The 14,669-nt window shown below is 39.8% G+C and overlaps 1 protein-coding gene across 3 annotated transcripts in view; it reads left to right on the top strand.

Annotated features, from left to right (window-relative positions):
• Window positions 1–14,669, top strand: part of Ndfip1 (Nedd4 family interacting protein 1) — a 57,100-nt gene that overhangs the window by 9,382 nt on the left and 33,049 nt on the right. For all 3 annotated transcript variants that reach the window (XM_045132977.1, XM_045132978.1, XM_045132976.1), the window contains exon 2: window positions 14,082–14,169. In XM_045132977.1, the coding sequence (XP_044988912.1) occupies window positions 14,082–14,169 (88 nt within the window). The remainder of the gene's footprint in view (window positions 1–14,081; window positions 14,170–14,669) is intronic.

Below are 14,669 nucleotides of genomic sequence, written 5' to 3'. Positions count from 1 at the left end.
GGCGGGGATGCATGGGTGCTCAGTGACTCTTTCAGAGCGCCAAGGTGAAGATGGCCCCATCTGCTTGGAAGCAGGAGCCGAGATGGGCAAGAGCTTGGCTGCCCCCGTGAGCGCGAAGAACTACATGTATTAATTTCTTACTCCCCCAGCAATTAGACACAATTTTTAAAAAATATTTTATTTTACTTATTTACTTGACAGAGAAAATGGGAGAGAGAGAGAATGAGTGTGCCAGGGCCTCCAGCCACTGCAAACGAGCTCCAGACGTGTGCACCCCCTTGTGTATCTGGCTAATGTGGGTCCTGGGAAATTGAACCTGGGTCCCTCTGGCTTTGCAGGTAAACGCCTTAACTGCTAAGCCATCCCTTCAGCCCTAGACACAATTTTTGACAGTTTTTTTTTTTCTGCTGTTGCCTTAGTAGTTACTGTAATCAGAGATTTAATTGCTACTTGCATGTTTTTCTGGAGATTATTTATCAGTAGAATGGTTTATGAGTAGAAACAGTTAGGGATTGGCTTCTCTTTAATGATTTCATTTTATTTCATCCAGTGCCTAAATATAGCATAAAATTAAACACTTCATGTTATGCAGTTGTATTAGTTACCCTCTTATTGCTGAGAGAGAATACCTAATCGGAAGCAGTTTAGGGAAGGGGGGTTTATTTTTGGCTTACATTTTCAAGGAGAAGTGTCCGTTATGGTGAGGAAGGCATGGAGCACCCATTCCCACTCTATATGCCCACCCCCCCACCTTTTAAAATAACTAAAATATCTTTTAAAAGTAGACTACTTCGCTGGATGTGGTGGCACATGCCTTTAATCCCAGCACTTGGGAGGCAGAGGTAGGAGGATTGCCATGAGTTCAAGGCCACCCTGTGACTACATAATGAATTCCAGGTCAGCCTGAGCTAGAATGAGACCCTACCTCGAAAAAAAAGAAGTATACTACTTTTAGAACAATTGGGTTCACAGCAAAATCATTACTATTAAAAGAAACTATGGGGAGCCAGGCGTGGTGGCGCATGCCTTTAATCCCAGCACTCGTGAATTCTAGGCCACCCTGAGACTACATAATGAATTCCAGATCAGCCTGCGCTACAGTGAGACTCTACCTTGGAAAACAAAACAAAATAAAAAATAAAAAAAGAAACTATGGGGCTGGAGAGATGGCTTAGCTGTTAAGGTGCTTGCCTGCAAAGCCCAAGGACCCATGTTCAATTCCCCAGTACCCATGTAAGCCAGATGCACAAGGTGGCACATGTATCTGGAGTTCATTTGCAGTGACTAGAGGCCTTGGTGTGCTCATTCTCCCTCTATCTCTATCTGCCCCTCTCTCAAATAAATAAATATTTTTTAAATGTTTATTTTTAAAGATAAAAGGATTGGAGCTGTTTATTCTTTCTGTTTCTAATTGTTTTGTTCTTTTTAAAATTAACTTTGTAACCTTTTTTATAACTTTGTAACTTTTCATTTGTATTGAGAATTACTGGATACATGTAGGAGTACATAATGTATGTATTGTCAAGCATGATAATCAGACACCTGGGATTTTGCTGCCCAAGTCATAGCAGGTTTTTTTTTTTTTAATTGACAGCTTATTTCTCACACATAATTGCCTTTAGACCACCTTAGCTGCTTTGTAAGGCCTTCTTCTCCTCAGTTTTTTCCATGTTTAACATGTTCCCCATGGGAAGTAGTGATAGGGATGCCACCTGCTGCTGATCACTCCTGGAGCCATTGTAGTTGTCTCTTTGATAGTGGTGGCATTCACCTGTAGGTAGCCAACTTTGTGGGGGGCGGGGGGGGGATGAAGAAAGTTTGTTGAATACAATGCAAGGGGGCAGTAGGCTGGACAATCACTACAATGCCTCATGCCTTCAATAAATTTAAATTTGAGGGGTGTTAGGCTGGGGTGGTGGCATATTGGTAAAAAGTACTTTACATGCAAGCATGAGGATCTGAGTTTGGATTGACAATGCCCACTTAAAATGCTGGGTGGATAAGCTGGAGAGATGACTGATTTAATGGTTAAGGCACTTGCCTGCAAAGCTGAAGGACCCAGGTTTGAGTGCCCAGGACCTATGTAAGCCAGATGCACAAGGTAGTGTGTGTGTGTGGAGTTCATTTGCAGTGGCTAGAGGCCCTGGCACACCCATTCTCTCTCTATCTGCCTCTTTGCCTCTCTCTCAAATAAATTAATTAATTTAAAAAACTGGGTGGAATGACCTACATTTGTAAAACCAAAGCCGAGGAAACCGAGACACAGACAGATCCCTAGGGTTTATTGGCTAGCTAGTTCAGCCCATTAACTCTAGGTATAGTCACACTCCACCTTATTTTTTTTAATTATTTATTTGTTTACTTGAGAGAGCAAGAGAAAGAGGGAGAGAGAGCGAGAATGGGCATGCTAGGTCCTCCAGTCTCTGCAAACAAACTCCAGATGCATGCGCTGCCTTGTATATCTGGCTTACATGGATCCTGGGAATCGAACTGAGGTCCTTTGGCTTTGCAGGCAAACGCCTTAACTACTAAGCCATTTCTCTAGCCCCACCTTACTATTTTTTTGCGACGAGGTTTTTCAGTGTGCCTAGAGTTTTAGTCCCCAGGACCCACCTAAGCAGATGCACAAGATGGCATGTAGTAATAACAACTGGTAAAATCTCATCAAAACAATATTCCCAATTGTGACTCTCCATGAAAGTTGGTATGAGCTATGAAGGAAGAAAAGGCAGTGGAGAGAATGGAAAGCTTGAATTACATATTTATATTTGAGTCTACTCCAGTGGGTTAGATGACTACATTAATAGAACTTCATTATTATTATTATTATTATTATTGGTTTTTTGAGGTAGGGTCTCACTCTAGCCCATGCTGACCTGGAATTCACTATGTAGTCTCAGGATAGCCTCAAACTCATGGTGATCCTCCTACCTCTGCCTCCTAAGTACTGGCATTAAAGGCGTGCGCCACCATGCCTGGCTAGAACTTCCATTTTTAGTATGTACAGTTTAGGTATTTTTCAGAACATGTATACAAATCAAATGGATTTAAGTGTGTTAATAGTTAGGCACGTCTTTTGTCTTGATTGGTTTAAAGAATTGATTCCTTTTATGATTTTACCAGGTTATGCAGTGGGCTCTACAGGTAATGTTTAAGCATATACCTACCTGTGTGTATAGGTTGTGTGTGGATATATATATGCTAAGCAAATATTTATATGTGTGTATTATACCTTTAAATTTTATTTATTTATTTGAGAAGAGAAAGAATGAGAGACAGAAAGAGTGAGTATGGGCACTCCAGGGTCTCCTGCCACTGAGGATGAACTCCAGACACATGTGCCACTTTGTGCATTTTGCTTTACATGGGTACTAGAGCATCGAACCCAGGCCATCAGGCTTTGCAAGCAGGAGCCTTTAACTGCTGAGCCTTCTTCCCAGCCCAAGTGTTGAAATCTTAATGGAGGCTAAAAGGTGCCCTTTCTTTATGCCAAGTGTAGCATGCTTTCCTTCTGTTGTGAATTTTTACAGAGAAATAAATAATTTGGGGGTATTAAAAAGGGATATTATTGGCAGTCCAATAATAGCTGTCTTCAGGCTTGAGAAATAAATTTTAAAATTGTTCTTATAATCTAAAGGAATTATTGAACAGATACCAGTAGCCCAGGCTCTTTTGTGATAACTTCTTTTTTTTCTGAAAAGAGCCACTCATTTATCATTTTAAATAGTGAATAATTAGGATGTCCTCTCTACTTCTATTTTTCTATATGTTTCTGTTTTAGAGCTCTGACATATCTTAGTTCAACACTATACCTAGCATTTTTATTTTTATTTTTTTTATTTTATTTTTTTTAAATTTTTATTAACATTTTCCATGATTATAAAATATATCCCATGGTAATTCCCTCCCTCCCCACCCCCACACTTTCCCATTTGAAATTCCATTCTCCATCATATTACCTCCCCATTACACTCATTGTAATTAAATATATACAATATCAACCTATTAAGTATCCTCCTCCCTTCCTTTCTCCACCCTTTATGTCTCCTTTTCAACTTACTGGCCTCTGCTACTAAGTATTTTCATTCTCACACAGAAGCCCAGTCATCTGTAGCTAGGATCCACATATGAGAGAGAACATGTGGCGCTTGGCTTTCTGGGCCTGGGCTACCTCACTTAGTATAATACTTTCCAGGTCCATCCATTTTTCTGCAAATTTCATAACTTCATTTTTCTTTACCGCTGAGTAGAACTCCATTGTATAAATGTGCCACATCTTCATTATCCACTCATCTGTTGAGGGACATCTAGGCTGGTTCCATTTCCCAGCTATTATAAATTGAGCAGCAATAAACATGGTTGAGCATGTACTTCTAAGGAAATGAGATGAGTCCTTTGGATATATGCCTAGGAGTGCTATAGCTGGGTCATATTATACCTAGCATTTTTAAAAAGATGTTGTGTTGTGTGCTTATGTTCATACCTTAATTCAGGTATACGATGGCTCACACCTTTAATCTTGGCATTCAGGAGGCTGAGATAAGAGGATAACCAGGAAGAGTGAGTTCCAAGTCAGCCTGGGTTAGAGTGAGACCCTGCCTTAAAAAAGAAAGAAGGAAGGAAGGAAGGAGGAAGGGTGGGTGAGTCTGATCTAGTTACTGTTTTACTGTTTTAATGCTATTTATTCTTTAAACAGGAAGGTAAACATTTTCTGATATCCTGTCTATTTAAAGGGAGGAAGCCAACTTGGATGTGCATTTTTTGTTTGTTTGTTTGTTTATTTTTATTTATTTGACAGTGACAGACAGAGAAGGAGGTAGAAGAGACAGACAGAGAATGGGCGTGCCAGGGCTTCCGGCCACTGCAAACGAACTCCAGACGCGTGCGCCCCCTTGTGCATCTGGCTAACGTGGGACCTGGGGAACCAAGCCTCGAACCGGGGTCCTTAGGCTTCACAGGCAAGCACTTAACCGCTAAGCCATCTCTCCAGCCCAGATGTGCATTTTCAATTATCTTTACTTAGAACTTTTAATTTTTTCCTCAAATACTTCTGAAGTTGTGTAGTAAGCCTTAACGTTTTTAAATTTTTCCTAAGGAACCAAGTATAGAAGCGATCAAGACTGGTGAGCACATGGCTTTTTAAAATAGTACAGATGGCTTTTTTTTTTTTTTTTTTTTTTTTTGTGGTGCCAAGGTCTTATGCATGCTAGGTGAGTGCTCTACACGTAAGTCATATCCCCAACCTCTTACAAAAAATGCAAAACTAGACAACCTAAAGGAGCTCACCAAGTTGCCCAGGCTGTCGTTGAACTTACTTTGTAATCCAGGCAAATCTTGAACTAAAGTTCCTACTGCCTCAGCCTCCTGAGTAGCTAGGATTGTAGGTGTGTGCCACGAGGCCCAGTTTCAGATATTTTGTAAAGGTGTCTATTTGGGAGTATAGAGGCCTGCTGTTACACTTCTGAAGACGTTGGGAAGGGGTTGAACCTACTTCTCCAGCCTTTATAGAATCTTGACACATTGAGTACAAGCCTAGAAGATTCTTGGCTGCAGGTTTGACTGAAGCTGGGTGCCAGAAAACCTTGGCTAGATCATTTGTTTAACAGTGTCTTGGTTTAGCCATTTGCCAGAAGTATTTGGACATAAGACACTGATCCCCAGAGTTGGTAGGTTAATGACAAAATTTTGGTGCCTATGAAAAATCTCACACTGCGTGTACCATAGCCATAGCTGGTTAGTTTAGTGATTTTTTTTTTCTGGTGCGTTGGCTTCTTAGAAAAGATGAAGTTGGAGACTAGTATCAACTATGTTACAGCCTTCTTTTCTCTATCATGACTAAACCTAGCACAAAGAATAAAAAGTTGAAGGAAACCCATCAAGTTGATCATAGTTGGCAATTTTTGCTACCTCATTCCTAAAGACTTAGATGTATCCCAAGACAGTGTTTTCTCTCCTGCCAAATCAAGCATTCATGAACTGTATTTATGTCCTCAATGACAGCTACACAAGTCTTCAAAGCTTTATAGACCCCTGGCCTTTCTAAGGGGATTCATTGCAGTATTGAGAATTGACTTCATCTTACACAATTGCCTTTTAAAAAATCATTATTCTAATCATTTGCTTTTCCTTGTGCTTTCATTTCTGTATTAAGAGGATTTGGATTGTTTTCCTTTTATACTATTAAGAGATAGTTGAAATTCAGTGGTTGGTTTATTATTTTTTTAGTTATTTTTATGTCAGTGATTGAAGTAGGAAAAAAACTATCCATAAGTCCTTAGCTTTTAGCATAGGATTTTAGCCAGACTATCTTTTGATCTGATTGTAATATTTTCTCTTCAAGAAAGGATTGAATATTTTAAAAAAACTTGCCGTGTTTTAAATAATGATTAGTTTGTAATCATTTTGTCTTTTTTTTTCTCTATTCACAAATAAGTGTTCTCTGGTTACTGTGGGGAATTAATGGGATTAGAATCCAGTCCTCTTCATTGAGTGCACAGACATTGATGTAGCAAGAATATGATGACTTAAAGTGGTAATTTGGGGGTTTGGTTTAAATACAATTTATAAAAACATAGGCTTAGTTTTTAAAAAATGAGAACTATTAACTTATTTTGGAAATAAAATTCACACACCATAAGTTATTCGTGCATTGGGTGTGGTGGTGCATGCCTTTAATCCTATCACTTGGGAGGCAGAGGTAAGAGGATCACTGAGTTTGAGGCCATCCTGGGCTAGAGGGAGATCCTACCTCAAAACAAAAGTCATGATCATAGTGGCAGGCATCTTTAATCTCAGCCCTCAGGAGGCTGACGTAGGAAGATCTATGTGAGTTCGAGGCCAGCCAGAGATTACGGAGTGAGTTCCAGGTCAGCCTGAGCCAGAGTGAGACCTTAACTTGGAGTAAAACTTTAAAAAAGAAGTTATTATTTTAAGGTATATAGTTCAATATTTTTTTTATCTTCATAAGGCTGTATAAACATTATAACTATTTTAAGACATTTTCTATCACTCTCACAAGAAACTCAGATATATTAGCAGTCAGCTGCTATTCCACCCCATCACACCCCCCACCTTCCCAGCCACCAGCAACTACCGTCCTTTTTCTTTGCAGAGTTTAATCTTTTGCAGACATTTTATGAGTAGGAACGCATAATATATGGTATTAGTGGCTTTTTTTTTTATCATTGTATCATGTTTGCAAGGTTCCTCCACATCAGAGTGATTTATTCATTTGTAAACTAATGAATATTTTGGCTGTTATAAATAATGCTGCACAGGGCTGGAGAGATGGCTTAGCGGTTAAGCACTTGCCTGTGAAGCCTAAGGACCCCGGTTCGAGGCTCAATTCCCCAGGACCCACGTTAGCCAGATGCATAAGGGGGCACATGCGTCTGGAGTTCGTTTGCAGTGGCTGGAGGCCCTGGCGTGCCCTTTCTCTCTCTCACTCTCTATCTGCCTCTTTCTCTCTCTGTCTGTCATTCTCAAATAAATAAATTAAAAATAAACAAAAATAATTGAAAAAAAATGCTGCACATTCATGTACAAGTGTTTGTGTGAGCTTGTTTTTAGCTCTCTTGGGTGGATTGTTGGATTTGTTTACTTTTATTTATCTTTTTTGGGGGGGTAGTTCAAGGTAGGGTCTCACTCCAGCCCAGGCTGACCTGGAACTCAGTCTGTAGTCACAGGCTAGCCTCAAACTCATGGTGGTCCTCCTACTTCTGCCTCCCAGGTGCTGGGATTAAAGGTGTGTGCCATCACACCTGCAGGATTGCTGGATCTTTGTGTTACACTATTTAACACTTGAGAAACCACCAGACTTTTCTGCTGTGGCTATACCGTTTCCATTCCCACCAGCAGCCTGTTTAGGTTCCAGTTTGTCAACACATAGCAGCACTACTTCTTGTCTTCTTCAGTTTACCATTTAGTGTGTCTGAAGGGTGGCCTCATCATTTTCTTTGGTGACCTGATGATGTTGAACATTTTGTGTCTGCTGGCCATTTGTATATTGTCTTTGGAGTAATGTCTTTTCAGATCCCATGCCCATTGAGTCTCCTTTATCTTGTCAGAATTAGTTAAAGTATCATCCCTGATTAAGAACGGTGAGATTAGAGTAACACAATTCAGTTATATTAGACCCAGTAGAAATGTATGGTTCTCAAAAACTTTCTGGCTGTTTCTGGATAATGTACCATATTCAGTTGTTTGCCTAAAGAAATGTGCTGATTTATTTCCTGGTAATTACACTGTCTTGCTCTGGTAGGATTTAGAATATGTAGAAGTAGTGGCTTGGTTAAGAAAGGTTTAAAAATGGTCTTTTAAGGAAAAAATTGTTCAAAGTGATAAGTGACATTTAAAGCTACTTATTATAGTACTGGTCGAGGATTTTTTAAATTGTTAATAACATAAAGAAGTGAGCTAAAATTTATAAGAATTTTATAGCTTTTTCAATAAGTAGGAACAACAACAGAATTGAAATAGTGCAACTCCTTGCAATTTTATGGATTTTTTGGATAGTTTGGCATTATGTTTTGTTACATATTTGTGTGTATGTGTGTTTATATGAAGTACTGACACTGTGTCTCCATGAATGTAAGAGTTCATGAAGTTTTTAAAACAATTTATTTGCATATGTGTGTTGGGGGCATCAAGGTCTTGCCAATGCAAATGAATGCCAAATGCTTCTCCCATTTTTTTGAGGGGGGGTCTGGCTCTATGAGGGTACTGGGGAATGAAACCAAGGCCAATAGGCTTTGCAAGTTAGTGCCATATCCCCAGCCCCAAGTTTTTTTTTTTTTATTTTTATTTTTATAGATACTGTCTCATTATGTAACCTGACTGCCTAGAACTTGCTGTGTAGACCAGGCTGTTCTTAAACTGACAGGGATCCTCTTAAGATCCTTTGCTTCTTAATTGCTAGGGTTACACTTGTTATCACCTTATCTGGCCAACTCAGGAACTTTATTTAGTAGGACTTTCCAACTTTCTCACCAGCCGTAGTAAGTTTAGAGAACCTAAGAATGACATTTTTTAGAACAAAGGAGAGTTATTGAGAAAACAGTGAAAAAGCCTAGAATAGGGCAAGTATGCTTAGGGATCTGGCCACGTCCAAAGCAGACATAGGAAGGAGGAAAGAAAAGCTTATGCTTTTTTAGAAAAGTGAGCAGGCCTAGCAGTGAGAATCTGCAAGCAACTGCCCAAGAATGACTTTAAAGGCCTTCAGATAGAGCCTTTTCCTACAGTAAGTAATAAAGGCTGCCTCTTAATGAGTCCTCGTCCTAGTCCTGGCTCTTCTTATGCTCAGAGCTGCTCATTTTGAAACTGCAGGTCATCTACTGCTTAGGGGGAAGGCAGTGATGAAGCCTGGTTACATGATGGGAAGGGAAATTTGAGCCCTGAGCGTGTGTCTTTCAATTTGTTAAATTCATAATTGCTCTCTTAAAAGTATATATGATTTCTATATTGTAGATTTGTTAGTTTATTATTTTTGGTATTTTAAGACAGAATCTCATGAAGTTCTCAAGTTGTCTTCAGATTTACCATGAAGCCAAAGATGACCTTGAAGTCCTTAATCTTCCTTCCACTAACTCCCGGGTGCTGGGATTATAGCATGTATCATCATGCTGAGCTTCTTATATGGCATGCAGTAGTAATGGTATAGTTCTGTTTGTAAAAAAATGCCATTTAATCCCAGTACTTGGGAGGCAGGGGTGGGAAGATCACTGTTAGTTCCAGGCCAGCCTGTTTCTACAGAGTGAGTTCCAAGTCAGGCTGTGCTAGATGAGTGAGACCTACCTCTTTAAAACAAAAACAACAGAGCCATGTAAGTCATAGTAAGGATAGGAAAATTGGTCAGAATTTTAATGAAAATTATATGATAGAAGAAAAAAATCCAGTCCCCAACAATTACTTACTAGCCTTCCCAGTCGTGGTCAAAGGCTATATCCCCTCCTTCCTGCCGTACAATTACCATTGTACCCTGAGCAGAAGTCCCTGCCCCTTTTAGACCTGCTTCTTAGAGGACCCCACAGTCAAGAAGGATTCTGTGACAGTTAAGCTGGACTTGGGCTCACTTGACCTAGTTGCTGGAACACTAAGAGCCTTTCCAACTTCAACCGCAAAATGACAGTGACCCATGTTCTCTGAGAGAAAAGTAGGAGGGAGCCTAGAGATTTAGCTGCAGGGACACAGGTAGGAGTGTTATATAGGAAAGGTTTCTGGGACAGAAAAGAATAGTCAAAATTGATATTGGAAACCAGGATAATAATTTCCTAGCTTATTTTGTTTTTAGTGCACATATTTCTCCTCTGTTAGTATGTTCTGGTCCTGAGGCTCCCAGAGTATAATAAGACTATTTAAGGTTCTGTTGTCTAGCAAGTTATTAATCAACATAGATGGTATTTACAAAATATTTCTTTTTGAAGGTTGTTTCCTCTCATAGTATGGTATTTTATTGTGTCATATATTATTTTTATATATAAGGTGGGGGGAGAGAGAGGGAATGAGAATGAATGAATGAGCATGTCAGAGCCTCTTGCCACAGCAGACAAACTCCAGATGCATGCATCACTTTGTACATCTGGCTTTTTGTGGGTTCTAGGGAATCAAACTTTGGCTTGCAGGCTTTGTAAGCCATCTCCTCAGCTTCTAGTATTTAAAACAGCTTTCCTGGTGAAGCCTAATATTATCACCAGCAATATGAAGACAGTTATCATTTTTCAAGAATGGGACGACAATCAGTAGAGTGAGCTTGGGATTGCCCCTCTATGTGGAGCCTGCATAGTCATTGTAATGGGTTTTCTTTTTTCCTTTATTTTTTTAAAATTGGAAATTGTCTAAAACAGTACAATGAATTTTAATGGGACAGAAAGTACAACTGGTAATATTTCTTTTTTCCTCACCAGAGAGTTGAAATTTATAAAAAGGTTGAAATTTCTTTGTGCTGGATCTGTTACCAAGATAGGAGATGATCAAATTTCACATTTCCAGGTTGCTAGGAGATAGGCAACCTGTCTTAGAGAGATACTGGCCTATAAGACATTGTTGCTTCTTATTCTCTGAATTTCTCCTATTCTCTATATTTCTTAGAATTGCTGTGCTTCCTTTCTGAAACCTGTTATGCAGAGGAAATATGATTACCTTGATCAAGCTCCAGAAATCTAAAGCAGGTTAGAAATGTCAAGCCAGCTAGGCATGGTGACTCATGCCTTTAGCCTAAGCATTCAGGATGCTGAGACACAAAGATGAGGCCAGCTTGTGCTACAGATTTTCAGATCAGTCTTGCTGGAGTGAGACCCTGCCACGAGAGGGGGAGAGAAAGATGTGTCATGTCAAGTTAGATTGAAATGTGTGGCTTTCACAGTAAGGAACATGCTTTTTAAAAATATTTTAGTTTCATTTATTTATTGAGGAGAGAGAGGGGCATATATACAGAGATAAGGGATACAACAGGGCCTCCAGCTACTTCAAACGAACTCCAGATGCAGCGGTGCCCTGTGTGTCTGCCTTACATGGGTCCTGGGAATCAAACCTGGGTCCTTTGGCTTTGCAGGCAAACACCCCAGGAACATTCTTGAGTAGTCATCTTTGACTCTCTTGCCCGCAGAGTCTTGCTTTTTGTCAACTTCCCTTGGCATAAGAATGATTAGTTGTGAGGAGGCTTAGAATACCTTTATAGGGGCTTCAGATAACATTAAAAACAGTTGGGGTGAAGCAGAAACCCAGAAATTCTTTTCAGAAACATCTAACTTTCCTATAATTGTTTTATCCATATTCTTTCATTTAGAAAAAGATATCTTAGGTTACCATATAATTGTTTTGTGAGTGTCTTAAGTTTCAGATTAAATTGCTAGGACTCCAAAAATTTGTCCAAACCAGGCATGATTAGCACATATATGCAATTTTGGAAGTTGAGGCTGGAAGATTGGGAGTTTAAGACCTTCCTGAAGCACATAGGGAGACCCTGTCTCAAAACAACTAATGGCTGGGGATGATCTTAGTGGTAAAATGCTTACCTGACATGAACAAGACCCTGGGGTTACTTTTCCAGCCCTGGAGGTAAAAACAAACAAACAAACCAAAATGACAGACGATGGATATGAATAAAAATTCATCTGCAGTTGAATCTTTGCAATGATCTTGTTTGGGAGAGCATAGGAATTGGAGATTGGTTTGGTCAATTAAAATTTAATTGCGTAGGTAGCTCTGCTTCATGTTAGGACTCCTTGAACCCCTTGTTTTTCTTCCTGAATCCATGATAGACTTCTTTGTAACAGTATGGATTAGTGGTGATAGGTATTTTCCAAGTACTTCAGTTGGTTTTTAATACTGAAACCAGGATCTGTCCCCCCGAATTGGTTGCACCAGTAATTATTCTTTTACGATTTAATCCTTGTCTCAGCCAGCTCATTTTTTAAAGAAACACAGTCTTTTGCCATACTGGAAAAATTAAATGAAATATTTGTTTTATGAGTGACTTGGGTAGACTGTCATAGCACCAACAGGCAGACACCCAGTCAGTATGAATTATGGAAAATAACTGAAGAAGCTGAGGGTTAAGCTCTGCTGTAGAAACGTGCCCAGCATTCCTAAAGCCCAGAGCATCATTTCCCAGTACTAAAAAGTAAATGAGGTAACTGAAGATTTGGCCGAAAATTCCTCAGGGACTGGGGATGTAGAGTCCTTGCCTCCCATGTTAGAAGCCCTGGGTTCAAACTCTAGCACCATGTAAACATTTGGTGGCAAGCAGCTATAATCTCAACACTAGATCAGTAAGTTCAAGGTCATTTTCAGTATCATAGTGAGTTTGAGCCCCTGTCTCAAAAAAAAAAAAAAAATCTTGGGCTGGAGTGGTTATGGTGCTTGCCTGTGAAGCCTAAGGACCCATGTTTGACTCTACAGATCCCAGGTTAGTCAGAGGTGCAAAGGTGAGGCAAGCACAAGGTCACACATGTCCACTAGGTGGTGCAAGCGTCTGGAGTTTGATTTTAGTGGCTGAGGCCCTGGTGTGCCATTTCTTTCTCAATCCTCTCTCTGTGTCTCTCTTGCTCTCTCTAAAAAATAAATAAAAATAAAATTTAAAACATCTTATTTTTGAGATAGATTAAATTTCTTAATGCAGCCTAGTTTGTCCTGAAACTCTTGATGCCCCTGTCCCTTCCTCCAAGCGCTAGGATTGCTATGTACATATACCACTGGGCCCACTTGCAGTAGCATTTGATTGTATCCCTTTCTTTTTGTCTGATTATTTCCAGAGGATAACCTCCTGAAGATAGGATACTTTTTTTTGTTGTTTTTTGAGGTAGGGTCTCACTGTATTCCAGGCTGACCTGGAATTCACTATGTAGTCTCAGGCAGGCCTCAAACTCATGGCAATCCTTCTACCTCTGCCTCCCACATGCTGGGATTAAAGGCATGTGCCACCAGGCCTGGTAGGATGCTTTTTAAGGGGCTTACCTGGTTTTTTTTAGAGAGTGACAGAGAAAGAGAATGGGCACACCAGTGTCTCAAGCCACTGCAAACAAACTCCAGATGCGCCACCTAATACACATGTGCAACCTTGTGCTTGTGTTAACTTTGTGCATTGGGCTTTTGTGGGATCTGGAGAGTAGAACATGGATCCTTAGGCTTGCAGGCAAGCACCTTAACTGCTAAGCTGTATCTCCAGTTTGGATTTACCTATGTTTTTAAATTTAAATTTAAATTTTATTTTTATTTTTATTTTTTATTAAGTAGAAACTTTGTATGAACACAGGCTTGCCTGTTTTCAAGCTTGCATCTTGTTCATTAGCTTTGTACATGTACTACAATCTGACATTTTAGTAAAAGGCAAAAGATTTATATGATCTGAAGAGAAACCAGAGTATCAATATGACATTTTAGGCTGAGAAGATTGCTTCATGGTTAAAGGCCCTTGCCTGGGTTCAATTCCCAAGCTATCTACTTAAGACAGATGCATAAAAGTGGCACAAGTATCTGGTGTTGGCTTTCTTTGGCAGAAGGCCCTGATGTCTCCTTCCACACCAGTAAGTACAATTAATAAATAAGCAAACAAACTGATTAAAAGCTGTGACATTCTTCTTCAGCTGCAGAATGAAGAAGAGCCTGGGGCTCCACAGCAGGTCGTGGGTGATGCTCCTCCGCCGTACAGCAGCATCTCTGCTGAGAGTGCAGGTAGGTGACCTGGCCATGGCCACGGTACTCTGTAAGTAAGGCTCACTCCTAGGCTCATCTAGTCAACATTTATTGGGGTTTCTTCACATCAAATTTCTGTAAGTTTCCTTTGGCCCTTTTTTGTCTGTAAGCCTAAGGTGAAAAGAACTCACATTACTGTTCTAAAAAGCTGATAAACCCCTATTTTTAAATTCATATATTTATATATAAATAACAGGCCTTTTTTTCATTTTTTATTTTTTGGGTTTTTCGAGGTAGGTCAGGGCCTCTAGCCGCTGCACACTAACTCCAGATGTATGCACCACCTTGTGCATCTGGTTTACACGGGTTCTGGGATACCAAATCTGGGCCTTTACCTTTGCAGGCAAATGCCTGAACTGCTAAACCACCTTTCCAACATATAATCTTATTTTTAAAATGTAATCCTTTTATAGAGGTAAATTTATTTCAGCTGATGCGTAATATAAAGGAAGTAGACTTTGGGGACTAGCCATGTGTAG

Source organism: Jaculus jaculus, chromosome 13 (assembly GCF_020740685.1).
Source record: "Jaculus jaculus isolate mJacJac1 chromosome 13, mJacJac1.mat.Y.cur, whole genome shotgun sequence".
Classification (NCBI taxonomy): domain Eukaryota; kingdom Metazoa; phylum Chordata; class Mammalia; order Rodentia; family Dipodidae; genus Jaculus; species Jaculus jaculus.
This window is presented reverse-complemented; position numbering and strand designations above follow the sequence as displayed.